Source organism: Phacochoerus africanus, chromosome 14 (assembly GCF_016906955.1).
Source record: "Phacochoerus africanus isolate WHEZ1 chromosome 14, ROS_Pafr_v1, whole genome shotgun sequence".
Taxonomy (NCBI): domain Eukaryota; kingdom Metazoa; phylum Chordata; class Mammalia; order Artiodactyla; family Suidae; genus Phacochoerus; species Phacochoerus africanus.
The window spans coordinates 38,811,946-38,835,533 of record NC_062557.1 but is presented as its reverse complement, the minus strand read 5'-3'; the positions used below and the strand labels follow the sequence as shown (position 1 = coordinate 38,835,533).

General features: G+C 40.0%; 2 protein-coding genes across 11 annotated transcripts in view; both read left to right on the top strand.

Annotated features, from left to right (window-relative positions):
* The window catches only part of DDX52 (DExD-box helicase 52), a 37,890-nt gene extending 21,020 nt beyond the window's left edge, over positions 1-16,870 (top strand). For 2 of the 3 annotated variants that reach the window (XM_047757901.1, XM_047757900.1), the window contains exons 4-16: positions 133-260; positions 1,151-1,336; positions 2,979-3,122; positions 4,041-4,152; positions 5,004-5,076; positions 5,603-5,806; positions 8,636-8,726; positions 9,818-9,940; positions 10,074-10,224; positions 10,406-10,481; positions 12,049-12,120; positions 13,228-13,320; positions 16,316-16,870. In XM_047757901.1, the coding sequence (XP_047613857.1) occupies positions 133-260; positions 1,151-1,336; positions 2,979-3,122; positions 4,041-4,152; positions 5,004-5,076; positions 5,603-5,806; positions 8,636-8,726; positions 9,818-9,940; positions 10,074-10,224; positions 10,406-10,481; positions 12,049-12,120; positions 13,228-13,320; positions 16,316-16,373 (1,511 nt within the window). In that variant the 3' untranslated portion in view covers positions 16,374-16,870. Of the gene's footprint in view, positions 1-132; positions 261-1,150; positions 1,337-2,978; positions 3,123-4,040; positions 4,153-5,003; positions 5,077-5,602; positions 5,807-8,635; positions 8,727-9,817; positions 9,941-10,073; positions 10,225-10,405; positions 10,482-12,048; positions 12,121-13,227; positions 13,321-16,315 lie in introns of those variants that run through there. The other variant, XM_047757902.1, reaches the window with a different exon arrangement.
* Positions 16,871-19,365: 2,495 nt separating this feature from the next.
* Positions 19,366-23,588, top strand: part of SYNRG (synergin gamma) — a 92,188-nt gene continuing 87,965 nt past the window's right edge. For 6 of the 8 annotated variants that reach the window (XM_047758653.1, XM_047758658.1, XM_047758659.1 and 3 more), the window contains exon 1: positions 19,367-19,528. In XM_047758653.1, the coding sequence (XP_047614609.1) occupies positions 19,452-19,528 (77 nt within the window). In that variant the 5' untranslated portion in view covers positions 19,367-19,451. Of the gene's footprint in view, positions 19,529-23,588 lie in introns of all 8 variants that reach the window. The other 2 variants (XM_047758654.1, XM_047758656.1) reach the window with 2 other exon arrangements.

Below are 23,588 nucleotides of genomic sequence, written 5' to 3'. Positions count from 1 at the left end.
CCTATTACTTTCTTTTATCTAGTTGTATCTGCTACTACTTTTTCTTTTGTTTAGTGTGAACATACGGCCTATTTGTGCCACCTAAGAACGTTGCATTTAAAATCTTTCAATTGTTAAAAAACATTTTTTTAGAAGTTACTTCTCAAGAAGTTTCTACTATACAGTGGATATCATCTGTGGAAGCAAAGATTGAAGATACAAAAGTTAAAAGAGAAAAAAAACTAACTTCAGGAAAGTTGGAGGAGCTCAGAAAAGAAAAGGTAAGGAAAATGTCTTAGCCTCAATTGCTTTTCTAGTCCAGTGACTTTTTCACTGTCCTTGGGTTATTCACCTGTTGATAAAGGTGAGTATGGTTTTGTTAAGACAGAAGATTAATTACATTAATTTAAATTTGCTTTAATGAAAACTTAAAGAAATACTTGTGCTGTGGTTGAAATTTTTGAAGTTTAAAACTCTCAGAAGTCAAGAGTTCCCTTCGTGGCGCAGTGGAAATGAATCCGACTAGAAACCATAAAGTTGCGGGTTTGATCCCTGGCCGTGCTCAGTGGGTTAAGGATCCAGTGTTGCCGTGAGCTATGGTGTAGGTCACAGACGCTGCCTGGATCTGCCATTGCTGTGGCTCTGGCGTAGGCCGGCAGCTACAGCTGTGATTAGACCCCTAGCCTTGGGTGCAGCCCTAAAAAGACAAAAAAAAGAAAACAACCAACAAGTAGACCATTGTCATGTCTGCTGCACGCCTGCCATGTCACCACTTCAGTGATCCTCAATCCAGAATTTGGTTGTCTGGATTAGAGAAAGGGAAAACAATCCGCATCAACCTCACATAAAGAAAAATTGATCCGGTGCTTGCCTTGTTGAAGTTTATACAGGATTATGACTATGAATGACAGTAGCACATTAATATGAATAACGCATTATTCACCGCACTGACACGTTAATGTGAGGAGAGTGTAGATAGATGGGCTTCATTGTTAGGAGTTCTTCCACTATGAAAGGGCAGGAAGTATTCCTGGTATCTGGATCTTTTAGGGCTTGGAATTTAACCAGAAAGTTTCATATGTTGTTCAAGCTTATCCCAGAAACTGTTAACTGTGGCTTTACAGCATGTGACAATGTATTTGACCTTATCCTTATCTATTTCTCTTTTCAGATAAACTTCTTCCGGAATAAACATAAAATTCATGTCCAAGGAACTGATCTTCCTGACCCAATTACTACATTTCAGCAACTTGATCAGGAATATAAAATCAGTTCTCGACTGCTTCAGAACATTCTAGATGCAGGCTTCCAATTACCTACGCCAATCCAAATGCAAGCTATTCCAGTAATGCTGCATGTGAGTATGAAGGTCTAGAATGCCTCTAACGTTCTGTGTGTGTGTGTGTGTTCGTTCTCTTCCCTCTCTTTGAAATCTTTTCTACCTTATCTCCCCCGTTGAAATCCTTCCCTTGCTTTAAGGTCCACCTCTATTGCCTGTGCCTCCCAAGCTTGTCTTGATCACTACCACTAGATGTGTGATCTCTTTTGTTTACCAGCACTCTTTCCCCTCCCCGCGCAGTTCTCCATGTGTTTTCTATTTCTTGCAGCATCGTCTTACACTTTACACTGCTGTGTATTGGCACAGATTACATTTATCTTTGCCATTTTTCTAAGAGTGTTAGCCCTCTGAGAATAGGGACTATGTTCTCTTTATTCATCCATGATTTAGTTTATAATATCTAGGAACCATTTCAGAAATACAGAAGTCTTGTGCATAAGCTTTGTTTTTATCCCAGTACTTTTGTTTATTGAGGTATATTTAAGTACCCCAAAATGCATCGATTTTAAGTGCACAGTTGAGTGAGTTTCAACACTGCATCCCCTATGTAGCCATCACCCCAGTGAAGCTTTGTAACATATCTGTCACCACAGACAGTTCTCACACCCTTTCTGTTCAGTCCTCACCCAACCTCCACTCAGAGGAAAGCACTGTGGTGGTTTCTATTGCCATGTATTAGTTTTGCCTCTTCTAGAATGTCTTGAAAATGAAATCATTCATTACTTATTCTATTTTTGATTTCTTTCACTCTTTGTACTGTGTTTGAGATTCCTCCATGTTGCATATATCAGTAGTTTGTTACTGAGTAGTATTCTGTTGTATAAATATATCGTTATTTCTTTATGCACAGTTGATAGAGGTATGAATTAACTTAGACTTTTGGAAATGAAGTTTTTCTGAGGTTTCGTTTTGTAGAGATGAGAGCTGACACCCCCCCCCCCCCCCCCCCCGACACACACACACACACACACACACACACACACACAATGACCAAGGAGGCCTTCAGTTCTAGTGGCCAAGGATATGAGTTCCCTTCTCATCCATACTAATCCTTTTCATTTTCCTTAGGGACTTAAATAAGAATATGCTTGAATGATGTTGTTGACTGTCAGAGTAGATTTGCCTTGAATTTTCATTAAGGTTGTTTCTGTAGTGACCTTAGCTTAAAGCTGTAAAAATCACAGTGACTTTTTGAAGACTGTCACCTATAAGTTAACTCAGTCACTTGGGTTATCGCCACTCTTTATTTCTTACCTTCAGCCATTCTGTTATTTGTTAAAACCTTCTGTAACGATGGCGCAGTGCAGGTATCAGGACCAAAAGTTGGTTTTGTAATTTTAATTTGATAAAAAGTTTAGAAAGAAGAAAAATTGAAATAATGGAGGTTGTGAGTTATCTTTAGATTTTAGTTATCCACTTTCTTTACCCAGTTCAAATGAACTTAAGTGATAATGCTCAGAAGCTCCATTGGGGCGGTGGTGATAGGGGTGGAGAGGGCATTAGAAAAACAAATATGGGAGCAGTTACAAGAGTGATAGGAATGTGAGAGTTTGGATTTATTGTTATATAATTTTGTTACTTTTATGGCTGGTGGCATTATCAGACCAGGCTCTGAAAAGTTGATGTGCTCTTCCTTGTGCTTAATATACTGTCTTTTTAGGGTCGAGAACTTCTGGCTTCTGCTCCTACTGGATCTGGAAAGACTTTGGCTTTTAGCATTCCAATTTTAATGCAGCTGAAACAACCCACAAATAAAGGCTTCAGAGCCCTGATTATATCACCAACACGAGAACTTGCCAGCCAGGTATGACTTACAGCTTCTGAAGAGGATGTGTTTGTGTTTACCAGTCATTTTTCTTATTTGAAGGTAATAAAAAGGTCCAAAAGAGTAAGGCCCATGTCTTTGTCATGGTCAGATACCCTGTACAAAGCACACCTCTCTGTATCTTACTGCTATGGGCAAGTCTTTTAAATCATAATTCTCTAAAATATGATGATCTTAACATTTCTATTTTGGTATATGTTCTAGGATCCTTGAAATTGGAAGGCTGCTTTAATAACTAAAACATTTTATTCTCACCAAAAAAAAAAAAAAACTCGTCTCAGTTGTTGAGAAACTAAAACTACACAGTGATCTGCTGCACCCTCCCAATGTGCTTAATATAGAATACATGCCAAGTATGAAATAGTTTTGTGACGGTACTATATTCTAAATCAACTCAGAGTTCCTGTTGTGGCTCAGCAGGTTAAGAACCCAACACAGTGTCCATGAGGATGCGAGTTCAATCCCTGGCCTCACTCAATGGGTTAAGGATCCAGGGTTGCCACAGGCCGCAGCTTAGAGCACAAACGAGGCTCAGATCCAGTGTTGCTGTGGCTGTGACATAGACTTCAACTGCAGCTCCCTAGCCTCCTAGCCTGGGAACTTCCATATGCCACAGGTGCAGCTGTTAAAAAAGAAAACAAAATGCAAAAACAACCTGTAACAGAATGGAAGAGTTTTGGTTTTATCTCTTGGGATTAGTTTTCTAAACCTGAGAAACTACTGAATCTTATTAGGCATTGAAGTTCCAAAATGCTGAAATTCCAGGTTAATCTACAGATTATTATAGGCTTAATTTCAGATATTCCTCGGTTGATACTAGACTTGTTTTGTTAATAGAGACTATACATCTTATCCAAGTATTATAACAGCTAATGTTTTTATCATTTTCTGTCTTAGATTCACCGAGAGTTAGTAAAAATATCAGAAGGAACAGGATTCAGGATACACATGATCCACAAAGCAGCAGTTGCAGCCAAGAAATTTGGACCTAAATCATCTAAGAAATTTGGTAAGGGGTTCATGCTTGAGACATAAAGGATTTGGAAATTACAGTATCCTAATTGCCACCTAAAAACCCTTAGGGTGTAGTTCGGTTTTTAGAGATGCTAAAAGAGATTTCCTCCCCGCTCCTACCCAGTAGTTATAAATATATACCAGTGGTTCTCAGCCACAGGTGATTTTGCCCCTCACCCCCATTTTACCCTGTACCCCAGGGATATTTGGTAATGTCTGGAGAAATTCCAAGTTGTCACAACTGGGGAGAGGTGATGCTAGTATAGGGATAGAAGCCAGGGATACTCTTGAGCATCCGGCAAGGCACAGTAGCCCCTACAGCAAGGAGTTGTCTGGATCAAAATGTCAGAAGTGCTGAGGGTGAGAATCCCTGCTTTCTTCTATTGATTTGTAATCTGCCCTGGAAATTCTCTTCTGATAAAAATAGCTTACATCCTACTCTTACATCAGCCAGAGAAAATGTTTTACTTGTCTTGATCTTGAGCTTCTGAGGAAAACTGCATTTAAGAAAAGTATTTTCCTGAAAGACAAACAAATGTCTGAGACCGTGTTTCTTTGATGGTTTAATCAAACTGTTGAATCATAGTATTCATTCCTCTTAGAATCTGAGAAGGCAGAGCAAATAAAAGGAGAGTGAGGATATAGTAGTTCATGCTATGATGAATTAAAAAGTAAGTCTATCGGCTTAGTGATAAGGCAGAACTTTTGTGTTGTCGGCATAGTGTGTAAAACCACTCCCTCTTCTCCCCACTTCAGGGTATTAACTCAAGTTCAGGAAGTTTAATCCCCTAGTTCAAGAGGAATGAATGTTGTTTTTGCAATTTGTACCGTTTATTTTTCCTATAGATATCCTTGTGACTACTCCAAATCGACTGATCTATTTATTAAAGCAAGATCCTCCAGGAATAGACTTAACAAGGTACAACACATATTTTAATTATGTCCTTTATGTGTGTTTTTCATTCGGTTGATGATATTTTGTTCTCAATTACTTGCATTATTGCTCTTAGGAGCTTGCTATCTGCCAGATTTCAGTCAGTGTTGGTCCTGAGAAAAATGGTCTCCATGAAACTTATAGAAAAGTAACTATGGTCTGGAAGAAAATTAACAGATTCTGATAAGAAGTTAGTATATACTTTCCCTGGAAATGTTCACGTCTTTCAGCAATGATTATGGAGTTCATAAGATTTATGTCACTCTTTATGTCATTGCCAATGGAACCTCACTCATATCTTTGGCGCTAATGGAATAAGTGCATTAATTTATGTTCATCTTGTTTTTACTTTTTTCTTGCTTTTGTTTTTTATACCTTTTTCTGGTATGATATGTGGACTGAAGAAGCATTGTTTTGGTTTGCCTTTATCATGTGTCCCCACAATTTAGTGAAGCATCTTGAATCTTTTAGTTCAATACCCACAAGGTGTTTTTTGTTTGTTATTTCTTAGTGTTGAATGGCTGGTAGTAGATGAATCAGATAAACTGTTTGAAGATGGCAAAACTGGGTTCAGAGATCAACTAGCTTCCATTTTCTTGGCCTGCACATCCCACAAGGTCAAAAGAGCTATGTTCAGTGCAACTTTTGCCTATGATGTTGAGCAGTGGTGCAAACTCAACCTGGACAATGTCATTACTGTATCCATTGGAGCAAGGTAATTGTGCTTCCACTTATCCCACTGGTTTTTTTTAATACAAGTCATTATTTTAGACCAAAAGAGATAGGTTTTGTGGCATAAACTTAATAATGAAAAGAGTTTTATTAAAAAAATAAATAAATAAAAATTTTAAAAAAAAAGAAGAGGTGGTACATATACAAAAAAAAAAAAGAGTTTTATTGTAAGAAACATATACTTTAAAGTTAAGATTGATTAAGGATTTTCTCTTTTAGAATAATCCAAAGGGAGATACTCTCATACTAATATTCCTATCTGGAGTTCCCGTCATGGCTCAATAGAAATGAATCTGACTAGTGTCCATGAGGACACAGGTTTGATCCCTGACCTCACTCAGTGGGTTTAGGATCCAGCGTTATATGAGCTGTGATGGAGTTCGCAGACGCAGCTTAGATCTGGCGTTGCTGTGGCTGTGGTGTAGACCAGTGGCTACAAATCCAATTCGACCCTAGCCTGGAAACTTCCATATGCCACAGGTGCAGCCCTAAAAAGCCAAAAAAAAGGAAGAAAAAGAAAATAATAGAATGAATTTACCATAAATATAATTATTAAAACAGATAACAGATGGAAAACATATTTATGGCATAGTATAATGTATTACAAGTCTTAAAGAGTATTAGTAAAACTTTAGAATACGTTACCCCAACTGTCTATAAAGAAACCTTTGCTAATCATTCAGAAAAAAATTTAGCCCTGTGTAACAACCTTTAAAATATTTTAATTTTATCTGATAATTTTACTTTTAGAAAGATTTTTAAGTAATTAGACACATAAAAATTTATCATTAAACACAACAAAGTGTCAAAGTTTATTCTAAAATGGTAGAATTGTGTGCATTTTATTTTACCATCTATATCTTTATCTTTTTAACCTTCTTGAAATAATGTTTTTATAATCAGAACAACATATTTAAAGACCTAAAAAAATATTTCTCAAGGAGGTCATCCAGCTGGCCAATAGCACATGAAAAGATGCTCAGCATTGCTAATCATCAGGGAAATGCCAATCAAAACTACAGTGAGGTATCACCTCACACTAGTCAGAATGGCCATCACTGAAAAGTCTATAAATAATAAATGCCAGAGAGGGTGTGGAATAAAGGGAACCCTCCCTACACTGTTGATGGGAAGGTAAATTGGTACAGCCACTATGGAAAATAGTATGAAGGTTCCTTAAATAACTAAAAGCAGAGTTATGATATGACCCAGTAATCCCACTCCTGGACATATATCCAGACAAAACTCTTAATTAGCAAAGATAACAGGCACCGTAATCTTCATAGCAGGACTATTTACAATAGCCACAACATGGAAGTAAACTAAATGTCCACTGACAGATGAATGGATAAATAATATGTTTTATACACACACACACACACACACATATACACAATGGAATATTACACAGCCATAAAAAAGGAAATAATGCCATTTGGAGTAAACATGGATGGACCTAGAGATTATCATACTAAGTGAAGTAAATCAGACAGAGAGAGGCACCATAATACCACTTAATGTGTGGAATCTAAAAATATGGTACAAATGAACTTATTTACAAAGCAGAAACGGACTCACAGACATAGAGAATAAATTTTTGATTACCAAAGGGGAAAGGGGGGAGAGGGGTAAAATAGGAGTTTGTGATTAACAGTTAGAAATTACTATATGTTGGAGTTCCTGTCGTGGCGCTGTGGTTAACGAATCTGACTAGGAACCATGAGGTTGCAGGTTCGGTCCCTGCCCTTGCTCAGTGGGTTGACGATCCGGCGTTGCCATGAGCTGTGGTGCAGGTTGCGGACGCGGCTCGGATCCCGCGTTGCTGTGGCTCTGGTGTAGGCTGGTGGCTATGGCTCCAATTTGACCCCTAGCCTGGGAATCTCCATATGCCGTGGGAGTGGCCCAAGAAATAGCAAAAAGACAAAAAAAAAAGAAGAAGAAATTACTGTATGTAAAATATCCTGCTGTATGGCACTGGGAACTCTATCTAGTCACTTGTGATGGAGCATGATGGAGAATAATGTAAGAAAAAGAATATATGTATGTGTGACTGGGTCACCTTGCTGTACAGTAGAAAACCAGCTATTATGGAAAAAATTAAAATCATTTTTTAAAAATTACTATATATAAAATAAACAATGTTTCTACTATAAAGCACAGGGAACTCTATTCAATATCTTATAATAAACCGTAATAGCAAAGAATCTGGAAAAGTATACATATTACGTATATTTTATGTGTGTGTGTGCATATATATATATATATATATATATATATATATATATGACTAAATCACTCTCCTGTACTCTAGAAACTAACACAGCCTTGTAAATGAACTATAATTTTTTTTTGTCTTTTTTTGTGTTTTCCAGGGCTGTACCCGCAGTATATGTAGGTTCCCAGGCTAGGGGGTCGAATCAGAGCTGTACCTGCCAGCCTACACCACAGCCACAGCAACGCAGGATCCAAGCTGCATCTTCGACCTACACCACAGCTCACGGCAATGCTGGATCCTTAACCCACTGAGGGAGGCCAGGGATCAAACCTGCAGCCTCATGGTTCCTAGTCAGATTCGTTAACCACTGAGCCATGATGGAAACTCCAGTCAACTATAATTCTTAAAAAAAAAAAGAACAAAACATTTAAAAATAACAACTTTGTCTTTAAGATATAATGTAAATAATTAGGTACTTATGTTGACAATGGAAAATCATTCTGTTGGAGTTGTGTGTTAAGTTTTTTCATTTATTTAGAATTCGAGAGAAAGACAAAAGTTGGCCCTTTCAAACTGCAGGGTATGTTTTCTTCTCAGGAATTCTGCAGTAGAGACTGTAGAACAAGAGCTGCTCTTTGTTGGATCTGAGACTGGAAAACTTCTGGCCATGAGAGAACTTGTTAAAAAGGTATATTTGATAAAGCTCACCAAGCCTTGTGTTTCTCATGGGAGGCTGATTGTTATTCCTGCTTCATATTCAGTAATCTGGTGGTAAATCAGTAAAAAGCACATTGGGGCAACTCTTGTCCCAAGGGGAAGACATCACCTCTGAGAATATAGTCTGTTTTCTGTTCCCAGCTGGGGGAAGGCTAGGCTACCCAATGCCCTGAAAGCCTCCTTTTTCCACATCTGCATTCAGGCAGACCTTGGATAAATTGCAGGTTCGATTCCAGACCACCACAGTAAAGCCAGTATCCCAGTCAGGTGAGTCGCAGGAGTTTGCTGGTTTCCCAGTGCATAGACAAGTTATGTTTACACTATACTGTAGTTTATTAAGTGTGCAATAGCATTATTTCTAAAAAACAATGTATAAACCTTAATTTAAAAATATTTTATGGCTAAAAACGCTAACCATCATCTGAGCCTTCAGTGAGTATAGTAGTAGCATCAAAGACTGCTGATGACAGATCACCATAGCAGATATAATAATAATAATAATGAAGTTAGAAATTTGCAAGAATTACCACAATGTGAAGCAGAGATAAGAAATGAGCAAATGCTATTGTAGAAAAAATGGTGCTGATAGTCTTGCTTGAACATAGAGTTGCCACAAACCTTCAATTTGTAGAAAACCCAGTTTCTGCAAAGTGCAGTAAAATGAAGTAGCCTGTATATATCTGCCTCCTGAAGCTCCCCCCATCCCTGCTGGTTTCTTATAGAACTGGGGCATTATGTAATGAGTAGGACACTGGAGTGGGGTTTTTTATTTGTTTTTTTGGTCTTTTGGCCACAGCAGTGACAATGTCAGATCCTTAACTCACTATGCCACCAGTGGATTCCAAAGGAGGATTAATTCAACAAAATTATTAGAAGAGTTCAAGTTGAATAGAAAGAATCCACTGTAGAGAATGGATGGTGAGGAAGACGGAGGCAGATTTAGACCCACTAGTCTGAGAAATATGGTGGTTTTTAAATTGAGTTGGGTTCCTTCATGAACTAAAATCATATGAAATACTGCAATTATATTCCTGATTATGGGTTATGTGTGCTTTCTTTTAGGGTTTCAATCCACCTGTCCTTGTTTTTGTTCAGTCCATTGAAAGGGCTAAAGAACTTTTTCATGAGCTCATATATGAAGGCATTAATGTGGATGTTATTCATGCAGACAGAACACAGCAACAGGTAAAGTCAAATGCATGCTTTCAAAGTGATAAAGAACAAGTAAATTTTTTTAAGTGGCAATAAATTTTTGAAGTATTTGTTTTCCCTTCCTAGAGTGGTACTAAAACATTTTCATGTATGTTCTGTTAACCAGAGAGATAACACAGTACACAGCTTCAGAGCAGGAAAAATCTGGGTTCTTATTTGCACAGCCTTGCTAGCCAGAGGGATCGATTTTAAAGGTGTGAACTTGGTGATCAACTATGACTTTCCAACCAGCTCAGTGGAATATATCCACCGGATAGGTGAGTTGTGTGCCCCACCCCTACTCATCTATCTTAGCACCTCTGCTGGTCCCTGGTCCCTCCAACAAGCTCATCTTTTTAGTGCTCTGAAAATCTGGCGATTTTTATATGTGACTCTCTAAGGTCCCATTTCCCCCAAAAGTGGGTTTTTTTTTTTTTTTAATAGTCTGATTTCTCTTAGGTCGAACTGGAAGGGCGGGGCATAAAGGAAAAGCTGTTACATTTTTCACTGAAGATGATAAGCCATTATTAAGAAGGTAAATTAGGAGACATAACTTGCTATGGCAAAAATGATTTGTTATTCTCATACATAATCAGTGGATAATTACAAAATGACTGTGTCCCAAATTCTGTTATGGTATTGGTCATTTTAGCCATGAGAAAAAGAAAAATGGCCAAAAAGCCTTATTTTTGCACTTCCATTGTTAGTGTTTGGAAATATTTACAGTGGGTTATTCATTAAGTTTCAGACTCACAGGATTCTCCCAACAGCCATCAGTTGTAATTACTCACAATGTAGTATGGAGATTTTTAGATTAAAGTTACTAATTTTTAGAACAGTAACAAGATTTTTAGAATAGTTTAAAGTTACCCACCCCCACCCTGGTCTCTCTCTCTCTCTCTCTTTTTTTTTTTTTTCAAATGGCCACCCCTGTGGCATATGGCAGTTCCTGGGCTAGGGGTCAAATCAGCTACAGCTGGGGCCTGTGTACAACCACAGCAATGCAAGATCTGAGCCATGTCTGTAACCTACACCTCAGTTTGTGGCAACACTGGGTCCTTAACCCACTGATTGAGGCCAGGGATTGAACTTGCATCCTCATGGACACTATGTTGAGTTCTTAACCCCCCCCCCCCAAACCCCCGCCCCCAGTCTTTTTAGCCCAGGCAAAGTGATCGCTTACCCTGGTGCATTCTTCTCTTTACTCTTAAGGGGCATATGGAGTTTTATGTTTAATCCTAGGATCACCTGTCATGTAGGAAAAACTTTTTGTAACACACTCCAATATTATTCAGCTGTAGCCCCTTGAGGTCTGGATAACTTATGATAGATACACTTTTAGAATCTGAATTTAGTCCATTACCATAGATTTTAATATAGAAACTGAGTTTCCTACATTTTAGCTTATAGAAATTTTAGGCTGATGATAACTGACAGCATTCCACATTTCTAACAAATGAAATTGAGTTATGGATGAAGGTGGTTTGTACTTTGTTTATCAGTTTTGGCAAAGATTTTGATTTGTGCCTTCTGAGCCTCGGCCCTGTGAGCCTCCCACATGTGATGTGTAGGGGAGTGTATTCCTGTAGCCTAGATCCACCTCTTTTCTCCTCAGCAGCTCCAAGCATGTGCAACTGATGACCCCCACATCGGTGTAACTCTGCACCCCAGTTCTCCATCTGGGAAATGGGAAGAGTGATGGTATTCACTGCAAGGGGGTTGTAAGGACTGATGAAGTTACCGTACGTGAGGAGCTTGATGCCAAGCCCGTAATAAGCACTATCATTTAATAAATTTAAGTGTGACTCTGACTTCAGTCAGTGTCTTATCCAAGGCTCAACTTAGTAGCTTTCCAGGGCTTGATAAATATTGAGTAGAAGTGCTGCCATCTAAAATGATTCATCAATACATTGATTTCATTCCAGCGGACAGTTCTCTGAGTAACCCAGCATGATTGCCTCTGGTCATAATGGATAATAATTTATCAGAACACTTTACTGGATTACTTTCTTATATGTATAGTTTCAGTTCCTCTTGTATTTAAGTACATAAATATCAGTTTGACAAAATACAAATTTTATGTTTATGGGTACCTTTTTCAGTGTTGCCAATGTTATCCAGCAGGCTGGATGCCCTGTACCAGAATACATAAAAGGTTTCCAGAAACTACTCAGGTACATTCTTGAATTTATATAGGAGCTTCTCTCTGTCTCTCTCTTTTCATACACATTCTTGCTTTCATACTCATACATTATAGTTCTAATAAAACTACTATTTTTAGAACATTTTAAGATAAAATTTTCTTTTTAAATATTTGTGAACACTGTATGTTCTTTCCCTGCTAGTTTTTCGTCTTCGAAATTTTAACTATTCATATTTTTTAAATACTATTCAAATGTGAGTAAAACATGCTTAGATTTTGTTTTAGTCCATAAAACATGTAAAAAAAAAAAAAGGCAGTTGGCCAAATTCAAACTCCAGTGCTTGTTGGCACAGGATATATTTTATTTTATTTTTTATCTATTTATTTTTGCCTTTTTTTTTTCCTAGGGCCACACCCATGGCATATGGAGGTTCCCAGGCTAGGGGTCCAGTTGGAGCTACAGCTGCTGGTCTATGCCACAGCCACAGCAACACCAGATCTGAGCCACATCTCCAGCCTACACCACAGCTAACGGCAACGCTGGATCCTTAACCCACTGAGCAAGACCAGGGATTGAACTCTCAACCTCATGGTTCCTAGTCAGATTCATTTCCGCTGCTCCACAACAGGAACTACACAGGATACATTTTAATCATAATCAGTGCCTCTTAAAAACTGATTAAGGAGTTCCCGTCGTGGCGCAGTGGTTAACGAATCCGACTAGGAACCATGAGGTTGCGGGTTCCATCCCTGGCCTTGCTCAGTGGGTTAAGGATCTGGCGTTGCCATGAGCAGGTCACAGATGCAGCTTGGATCCCACATTGCTGTGGCTGTGGCGTAGGCTGGAGGCTATAGCTCCAATTCCACCCCTAGCCTGGGAACCTCCATATGCCGCAGGAGCAGCCCTAGAAAAGGCAAAAGACAACAAAAAAAAAGACTGATTAAATTTTTCATCCCTTTGGGTCTAGATGCTATTGGGTAACCTAGTACATCAAAGTGGATACAGTATTGCCATTGTAAACCATTCGGTGGATGAAATAAAGGAATTTTGTGACCAAGAACCAAAATTAATTTTAGCTTTAGCTCTTTTAAATTGCACTTAATTCAGTTCTTTCTTCTCTTACTTTGTAACTTTTAGTAAACAGAAGAAAAGGATGATTAAGAAGCCTTTGGAAAGGGAGAGCATTTGTACAACTCCAAAATATTTCTTAGAAAAAGCTAAGGAAAAACGGTAAGTATATGGTAAAAGTTAGTGTTGGATGCTGTCATCTACCTATAGTGTAGGCATTATTCTTCCTTAGGATAGATTTTTAGAAGTAGACATAATCGGTCTAGAGTCCTACAGTGATAGATTTATTTTTATAGAATGTGGTAAAAGTAATGTATCTTAGGTTGCCTGTCATTTGGAAACTTGGATAATCTTGAAATTTTTCTTTATCTGTATATTAATGATCTGTTTTTTTCCCATCTCTGAAAATATGATTTCAATTTACTGTGAGTTAGAACTACACTGTCCACCATCTCCACCCAGCCTGCGTCTGGGCGTACCACTGAGGCCACAGTTAGGACTGCTGACTCCCGTCGATGGAGTCCTCCTTGAGCTCCATGTTTGGGGCAGGTTCTGTCAGTACCAGTTAATGTGTAGCATATATAAAACAGGCATTTACTAAGGGCTTGCTGTCCATCCTCAGCCTCACTACCTATGTAATATGTTGCAAGGTATATCCGTGGATGTAAAACGAGACTCCTTTCCGGTACTTAGGGAACAGAGATTAGCATACAGAAAAAAATGAGAGAATAGTTTTTAAGTAGAAGTTTAGAGAAGGGGAAAATCATTATGGATTTGTGTGGTTACAGCAAGTTTCAAGGAGGCAGAAGTATTTTCACCGGTAGGTAAAATAAGAGCATGGAGAAGGAACAGGGTGAACCAGGGCAAGAAAACGCACGCACTTTCCCTCAAAGCGAAAGAGTCAGCCCTCCGTTTTCTTTCTTTTTTTTTTTTTTGTCTTTTTGCTATTTCTTGGGCCGCTCCCGTGGCACATGGAAGTTCCCAGGCTAGGGGTCGAATCAGAGCTGTAGCCACTGGCCTACGCCAGAGCCGCAGCAATGCAGGATCCGAGCCGCTTCTGCAACCTACACCACAGCTCACGGCAACGCCGGATCGTTAACCCGGACCGAACCCGCAACCTCATGGTTCCTAGTTGGATTCGTTAACCACTGCGCCACGACGGGAACTCCATGGGCCCCCCGTTTTGTGTTGACTGCGGGGAATCATGTTCAGCCAAGTACATGGTGTACGGAGAGTTGCAGAGTTCTGCTGGGAAGCCTAAATGTTACAAACTTTTAAAAACACATCATTTGAAAGATTATTTTAATTTCATTTGTACTTAGTTTTGTGCATTCTTAGTATGTTTTTTATTTTAATTCTTTGTGGCAGCAGTTCTCGGGTGATACTTAGACCAGTGGATTGGTAGAGAAGGTTCCCCTGCTTGGTCACCTTATCTGCCTGAGTAGACTTTTTCTTGTTCTGGGCTGCTTCAGAATTATTCCATATGCATCATTCTTTGGGTGATCTTAAAGCTCAGATAAAAAAAATACAAACCTTGGGTTCCCGCTATGGTGCAGTGAGTTAAGAATCTGACTGCAGTCGCTCAGGGCACCGTGGAGGCACAGAATCAATCCCTGGCCAGATACAACAGGTTAAAGGCATCCAGCTTTGCTGCAGCTATGGCATAGGTGGCACCTGTGCCTCAGATTCAGTCCCTAGCCTGGTAACTTCTGTATGCTGTGGGTGTGGCCATTAAGAAAGACAGGAAGAGAGAGAGGGAGAGAAGGAGGTAGGGAGACAAAGAAATGCAGGAGTTCCTATTGTGGCTCAGTGGTTAACGAATCTTACTAGGAACCATGAGGTTGCGGGTTTGATCTCTGGCCTTGCTCAGTGGGTTAAGGATCCGGCGTTGCCGTGAGATGTGGTGTAGGTTTCGGACGCAGCTCAGATCCCACATTGCTGTGACTGTGGCATAGGCCGGTGGCTATGGCTCCAATTCGACCCCTAGCCTGGGAACCTCCATATGCCACGGGAGCGGCCCAAGAAATGGCAAAAAGACAAAAAAAAAAAAAGAAAGCAATCAATGCAATCCTTTCAGGCCCTGAGCAGCAGCTGATGAATGTTTTTATTTACAAAGGTTGAAAATTTGCTAGAGCATAAGATCATGGCTGTGCTGAATGGCAGTAAGATATTTTAAATGGTATTTTAAATGATTACACTTTAATTGTTGATTTTTGTAAGTTTGTAGCTTTTATGCTCAGATCCGATCTGACTCTAGCTTAGCTTTCCACATTAGATTTGCTTTTATCATTTCTGCTCACACCTGTGGCCTCAGCTCTGTGCTGGTAACTCTTAAGTCCATATCTTCAGGACTGAACCCTGTTGCCTAGTGGACCTCACCTCAGGCACTGCATACTCAATCTGGTTATAGTAGCAAGCAGGGAGATTGGACTTGGAGCCAGAAGGACTGGCTCTAATACCACCTTTTCCTGTGTGATTTTGGTCAAGTCACTTCACCTCTCTAATCCCTTTACCCCTTATACATATAGTTATATAAATAATGATATAAATAATAACTCTTCCACTCAGGGTTGGTTGAGGATGAAATGAGTTCTTATGTATCTAAGAACTTTGCATTACTAGACTGTAGTATGCAAGTATTGATTATTTTCTCAAAACTTTTTTCCTTTTCCTGTGTTAACATTGAGTTGATGGCATTCACCAAACTCTAAAATCAGACTGTTGGACCTCATGTCTAATATTGATTACCAGTGCGTGATAATCAGCAAGTTACTCAACCACTCTACCTCATTTTCCTTGTCTGTAAAATGAGGATAATAATAGAATTTCCTTCATAAGTTAGGGAGATTATCAGAGTCAATACAACTAAAGCAGTTATAACAGTACCTAACACTTAATCAATGTGAACTCTTCTTCTTAGGTAGGGATCAGAACTTGTCTTCTATTGCCTGTTGTACTATAGTTTATTGTGGTGTTTGTGTCTCACAAAGGTGGATGTGGTTTTCTGAAGAGCATGTCTTAACTCATTTTTGTGTTCCTAGTGCCTCATAGAACTGATATTACAGGAGGTTTCAGTAAATGTTTGTCAAACTGGTAGAGTTTTGGAAAATACATATATTTAAAATTTCTAATTCAACTTTTCCTTCCATTGTCACAGGAAAAAGGTCACTGGTCAGAACAGCAACAAGAAAGTAGCTCCTGACGACAAAAGTTAAAAACAGACTTTTAAAAAGACTATCACAAAGGTAATTTTATGATTCCAGCATGAATGTTGTTTTCATGGAATACATCATCTTATAATCACCTGTACCAGACATTTGAAATCAACCACAAGAATGTAAGACGAGTGGAAAATGATCCTAAACTATCAGTGCATCATGTCAAGTTTCAATTTATAGGTGATTTTTAAATGATTGTGGAAGCAACATTCATTGACATTGGTGCAGTTTGAATCCAGAGAGATACTTCTTATAGAAGAACAAAAGCTTATGCTAAAAATACCAACACCCAAATGTGGTGAACTCGTGGATTTTTCCTTCAAGTGTGAAGAAAGGTGTGGTGTATGCTGTGGAGAGGCATCTGGAACCACGTTGCAAACTAAAGCTTCCAAGATTTGAATGAACATCCCTTCCCATCCTTTTTTTTTTCCTTTTTGGATGGACAAGAAGCAGCACAGCCTACCCATCATGAATAAACATACTGCTGTCTTTAATTTGTTGATGGCTTTTTGTGGTAGGAGCCACATCAAAGAAATGCCTTTTATGTGGCTTGTTATTCAAGTTCCCTAGGATTTTAAATTCTTGGTCTGTTAAATATCTTTATACCCCATCAGTACATAATTTATACCAAGCTCAGACCTTGCCTGTCATAATGCTGCAGCTACAAGATGATGGTCAGCCTCTTCCTTTCTTTCTTCATTTTCCATCATTTAATCATTTTCTTTCCTGTCTGTCTCCTTCCGTTTGAGATGACTTTGCTCGAAAACTGATAAACATTTTATCCTGATAGGAAAGAATGTTCTTGTTACTTGATATACCTCTGGCTTCATTCTCTTAGATTATCTTTCCTAAGGCTTTTTGACCCTTTATGCAGTTAGTACAAGGTCTCTGCCAAAGGTAAAGGATTATGATTATACACTGATGGAGACTGTTCACTACTAGCAGACTTTTCGCAGTTGCTAGTTTCGTACAGTGGAATAAAAAATTAGTTTCATATATGTAAGGTACTCGGAATGACACCTGCCATGAATGTTCATTATTATGATCAATACTGTAATACAGTACTATAAATGGCCTTTTCTAAGCAGGATGTGAATTAAATTTATTTCCTTTATTCTCAGTCTTTTATTCTAGAGTCAGGATAGGTAGACTCCAACTTAATTAACATTTTAGGTAGGACAAAAGTTGTTCATCTTCAGAATTTATGTAAATGGAGGCTCACTGCTACAAAGTGCAAGAAATACACACAAGCCTGTGATTTTTTTGTTTATTCTAGCGAACAAGATCCTTGACTCAAAATATATTCTTGGAGGTAGTTGTACTGGTGCTCCCCATTTGCCAGTTGTTAGTAAGTTCTATAAGAGGTTCCGTTTTTTCATTTGTGAAATTGAGGGTAATACCAATAGTATTTCAGGATCAGAGTACTTCTAGCACTGTGCCTGACATGTCCTAACTTCACAAGAAATATTCCTTAAACACATATTTGGTTAGGAATTCAGGGCTCGATAACACAGCCTCTGCCCTAACAGTGTAGTGGTGAGGATAAAGCAAGGAAACAAATAAAAGCGTGACAGGGCGGCATCTAACCTGAACTGGAAAAGTCACAGAAGGCTGATATCCTGAGTCTTGCAGATTTAACAGTCAATAGGCAAAAGAGAACAAAGTATTCCAGGCAAAAACAGAAATTGAGTCTATGATCCTTGCTACACTCCCATCGTGTGACTTTATCATTTCTTCTTTTTTCAGTATTTTCACCTGTGTAACCACCCATTCTTAATTAAAAGTCACTAATAATCGAGTTCCCTGGTGCCTCAGTGGGTTAAGGATCCAGCATTGTCACTGCTGTAGCTCTTGGTAGGAAATTAGGGCAGGTTTAATACCTGGTGTCCAAACTTTCACATGCTGCAGGTGCAGCCAAAAAAAAAGTGGCTAAATCTGTATCAATTTGGTCTGTCAATGGATTAATACTGAATTTAGTTATATATATATATCAGTCTATATCAATTGGAACATCTGCTACACAATTCCATCTAAAGAAGGGGATGAATGAAATTAGTGGACAATTATAGGGGGAAAAAATTGCTGGATGTAGTTGAAATGAGCAAGGACTTTGAAGTCGAACACCTAGATTTGAATCCTGGTCCTCTTGCTTTGCAGCTGTGTGATCTAGGAAAATTACAACTTTTTACCTTGTTTTTTTTTTTTTTTTAATCTGTAAAATGCCAATACTGCTTAGAGACACTGAGGGTTTGAAAAAATACAATAAAGTTACTGACCAGTGTTTTGTACCAATAAAGGATAACAATTATTACAAATTGTTTCCCTGCAAAAGCCCTGAGCCAATTATAATCTTGCTAGTCAGCAAACTACTTGAAGGCTCGAAAAACTTTACATTCAACTTTTATACTTACTTAAGAGTAGTCTGACTAGAAAAATACATCACAAAGTACGCCCAGATAGGTTCAGAGCAATGAATCTTCCCAAACACTACTGTTTTGTCCCTGATTGTAGGTATGGGAAAAACAGGGACTACCAGGTGGCTGAATACCTTCAGCTTTTAGGGCGGGTACCTGAAGGAAGCTGCCAAATTGAAAGGAAAAAGTAGAGCTCATCATTAATCGGCGCTGTGAAGCTATCAAAGGGACTCATCTATTCTTTGTGTAAAGAGTAACGAACAATAAAAGAACACCCGTGTACCCACCATCCAGTTTAAAAAATAGGATTCAATCTACTCTTTCCGCTAATCAAGATGATAGTTTTTCAAACCGGGAAAAGACGACGCCTTGCCGCCCTGCCTCCAGCTGGATCTTCCCCAGAGCCTTGCCAGAAAATGAATCAGCTCCCCTGGATCCAGCCCCAGAACTAGAATTGCACCTGGAGGACCCCCAGCGGGGCGGAGTCACGTGACGAGAGCGCGCGGCTCCTCCCCCAGCGCTGAGAGGTCACGTGGGCGCGTGGCCCCACCCCATCGCCCAGGCCGCGGCGAGGTGGGGCCCGGCGTTTGCCCCGGAAGTGGCTGTCTGGAGCTGACAGCTGCTGAGAAGGTGGCGGCAGCGGCGGCCGGCCGGGAGCAAGATGGCGCTGCGGCCGGGAACGGGAGCTGGCGGCAGCGGGGCCGCGGGAGCTGGCGCGGGGGCCGCCGGCGGAGGCAGGTGGGTGTGAAGAACGAGGCCTGGACGCGCCCCTCCGGGCTTCGCCGCGCTCCGGAAACGCAGGGCTGGCCCTGCACCTGCGACGGGTGGTCGGCGGTTATGGCAGTTTTCGCCCGCGCCGACCCCTTTTGCTTGAAACTAGGATGCAGGTCGTCCTCCGGGGACCTAGGCCGAAGAGGCTGATAGAGCCCGGGCGCCTGCCTCCGGGGCTCCGGGCTTGAGGGCACTGGCCGCTGAGGCCGAGTGGGGAGGGAAGAAGGAGGTGAGGCTGGCACCTGGCGGGCTGGGTAAAGAAGGAACCCAGCGCCTCTCTTCTTGCCCTGGCTGGGTCTGAAGCAACCAGAGATTTCCCTTTCCCAGAGCTTTACCAGGGGCTCTGAAAAAAATCTGTTACAGAGCATAACAAGTGTTTCCAAGATGTTACGTTTGAGTGTTGTGTGTGTATATGTACTATTTGTCTTTTCTTCAAGAGCGTCTTGTCCTTTTTATTTCCCTAACACACGGGAAAATGTAGGAAAATCTAAAGACCTTTGAATTCGTAAATAGAGCTCTTGTAGAGCTCTTAGCACTTGTCTCCTTATTAAAAAGCCAGTCACTGTTAAACAGCATGTACGCAGTTAGCAGAACAAAGCTTCCAGACTTAGCCCTTAAACACATTTGCTCTCTGTCACATTCAGCTAATTGCCCATGGTTCTGTATCCAGAATGTTTGCAACTTGACAGGTTCATCATTTAAGGAAAAACTTGATTCTGGGAAGTTTCCATCCCACTTCTGTAATGACCTACTCTGACTTTGTTTTGCTAACCAACCCGAGGTTCTCATACATATTTGGAGATAAATTTAGCTATTTATCTTCATCCTAAATTATTTTTGGAAAACAAAGTGTGAGGGTTTTGATATGCAGTGTTTGAATTTTGGACTTAGGAACATTACGTTGTGAAGTCTTTCAAGTCATCACCTCCTGCCCGGAAAAAAGAGCAGTAGCTGTTCAATAAACCACCTGTGTGCAACCGCATTGTTATTTTCTCTATACATCTTTCATTTTAGATTTAAAGCTGTATTCTTTCTCTTTTGTTTTCTGATTCCCACTCTTTCACTGGGGTTTTTCATGGATACTTGATATAAGTCTATTTTTGGCTGGAGAAGACAAATATGTAATAATTATTTCTGTCCTAAATGTGAGGACAGTTTCTAAAATGTTCTTGAGTGGCATTAATTTTAATCAAGTATATGATAAATAACAGCATCAAGTTCTGGGGAAATGTGAATTTAAAAGAATTTGGTATTCCAGGCAAGGTTTTGGGGGATTTTGTTGTTTGGGATTTGGGTTGGGGTTCTTTAGGGGTTTTGTTTGTTTTTTTGGTTTTTTTCAGATGGGGAGGACCTTGGGTATAGAAAGTTAAGTGGATCATTCCCCTTAGTTTGTAGTATTTTAATATCATTGGTCCATTTTTGGCCCAGCATCATTGAAACACATTTTTTGTAAATATGGCCTGAATTGTGATACATGTTAGAAGGATTGACTTCAGATTTTCTTTTCTCTTTAAATTCTGGTTGTAGTAATTTTGCATTCTTAAACTGGAGAGCAAGTCATTCTTACCTTGAAAAATGTGTGGTAAATATTATATTGGAACCTTTCTGAGGCTGGAGAAGCTGAATGCTTAATAAAGAATATGAGGAGTTCCCAGGTGTTAGGGAACTAACCTGTTAGCTGGTTAAGGATCCAGCATTGCCCCAGCTGCGGCTCAGATTCGATCACTGGCTCAGGAACTTCCATATGCCACGAGTGTGGCCATAAATATTTTTTTTAAAGAAATAATAGAGTTTTAGAGAGCAGTGGTGAGGGCTGATGTTATTTTGTGAGGAAGCTAACATTATGATTGGTTCCCTAGGGATATTTTAGGGGGAAAGAAAAAGAACCAGGCAACCTCTCTCAGCTTTTAATGGAGGAAATCCATGAACTATAATTTACCACATTTCTTAGGCACTTGTTTCTGTTCAAAGAAGCGAAGCAAAAAGCCTTAGCATTTTCTAACCTTATTAATATTAGCCAGCTTTGATTGGTATCCTGAATAGGCCACTTTAGAATAAATAGTTATATAGGGCAAAATTTATCCAAGAGATGAGTATAATTTTTTTATTTTTATTTATTTATTTATTCATTTTTTGTCTTTTTGCCTTTTCTTGGGCCGCTCCCACGGCATGTGGAGGTTCCCAGGCTAGGGGTCAAATCGGAGCTGTTGCTGCCAGCCTACGCCAGAGCCCCAGCAACGAGGGATCTGAGCTGCATCTGCGACCTACACTACAGCTCACGGCAATGCCGGATCCTTGACCCACTGAACAAGGCCAGGGATCGAACCCGCAACCTCTTGGTTCCTAGTCGGGTTCGTTAACCACTGAGTCACAATGGGAACGCCCATATAATTTTTTTTTTTTAAGTCAGGTATGGCAGGAAAAAAGAGTTTAAAGATTTTGATTAGTCTGTATCCTTCTGAGATAGTATCTTTTGTGAGCTTGTCTATTTCTTTCCTCCTCTTTTTTTTTTATAAATTGCTTAAAGGCTTCCTCATCTTTTGCTCTTCCACTGCTTCTGGCACATTCTACACATAGAAAACATTCTGTTAACTATTGGTGCATTCAAGCAACAAAGCAAAGAAGAGGTATTTCAGCTGGGCCTCATTTTGAGGAAGAGGATGGGGTCAAGAGTTTGTCCTGGAGCTGGGAAGGCCTTGTGAACCCTAGGGAACATCAGGTAGGCCCGGCGGACTGTGGCACTGAGTGGGAGAGACAAGCTTGCGAGATAAACCTGAAAAGGCTGTGTTAAAACTGGAGAGGACCTTGAATATAAATAAAGGAAATTCATTTTAAGGGAGAATAATTACATTGTTTCAATCCCAAGAGTTATCATAGGGTACATACTTAGAAAGATGTACCTCAGCTGTGCTGTATGGGCTGCATTAGAAACCACAGTGTCTGCAGGTGGGGAGACCCTCTAGCAGCCTTGTTGAGCCCAGGCCTGAGAAGTGAAAGCTGGTCTTGGATGAATGAGGCAGGCATGTGCCAAGTAGAGGTCCCACTTGCGCTTTGCACCGTAGGCCATCAGTAATGCATAGTAGTTTTATCTTCGAAATCAAGTAGTTGTTTATCTCTTTGCTGCCCAGTTTTTGCCAAGCCTTTGCTGTCTTATCAGTATCTTACTTAGCTGTTTGTCTAACCAGTCTTTAAGGATGTTGCTGTTAATCATCTAAACATTTCTTTATAAAAAAAAAAAAAAAAAAGATGTTTATTTCTTTTCTTTTCTTTTAGGGCCGCACCTGTGACGTATGGAAGTTCCCAGGCTAGGGGTCAAATCGGAGCTGCAGCTGCTGACCTACACCAGAGCCACAGCAACTTGGGATCAGAGCCCTCATCTGCAGCCTGCACCACAGCTCATGGCAAGGCCGGATCCTCAACCCACTGAGCGAGGCCAGGGATCAAATCTGGTTCCTCATGGATACTAGTTGGCTTCATGAGCCACAGTGGGAGTTCCTCATCTAAACATTTCAGAGCAGCCTGTGACTGGTACCTAGGTCAGTAGCTAGTTTGGGTTGCTAAGTAATTACTGGAGTAAGTCATGTTTGTCGGTAATGTTATTAATTTAGTTTTTTGTTTATATTTTCTTTTTTGGGGTTTTGGGGTTTTTTTGTTTTTGTTTGCTTTGTAGGGCCCCAGGTACAGCATATGGAAGTTCCCAAGCTAGGGGTCGAATAGGAGCTCAGCTGCTGTCCTACACCATAGCCATGCAGGATCCAAGCCATGTTTTCAACCTGCACCGCAGCTCACAACACCACCAGATCCTTAACCCACTGAAGGAGGCCAGGGATCGAACCTGTGTCCTCATGGATACTAGTCAAATTAGTTAGCACTGAGCCACAACAGGAACTCCTGTTTATATTTTCAAAGTACCTTTATACGTACATACAGCGTTCTTGTCTATTTAGTTATCTTAGGGCCTGGGCAAACTTGTGGTTCTGTGTCCTTAATTGGCAAGGGGCAAAAAGGACAGGTTGATGAAAGGGAT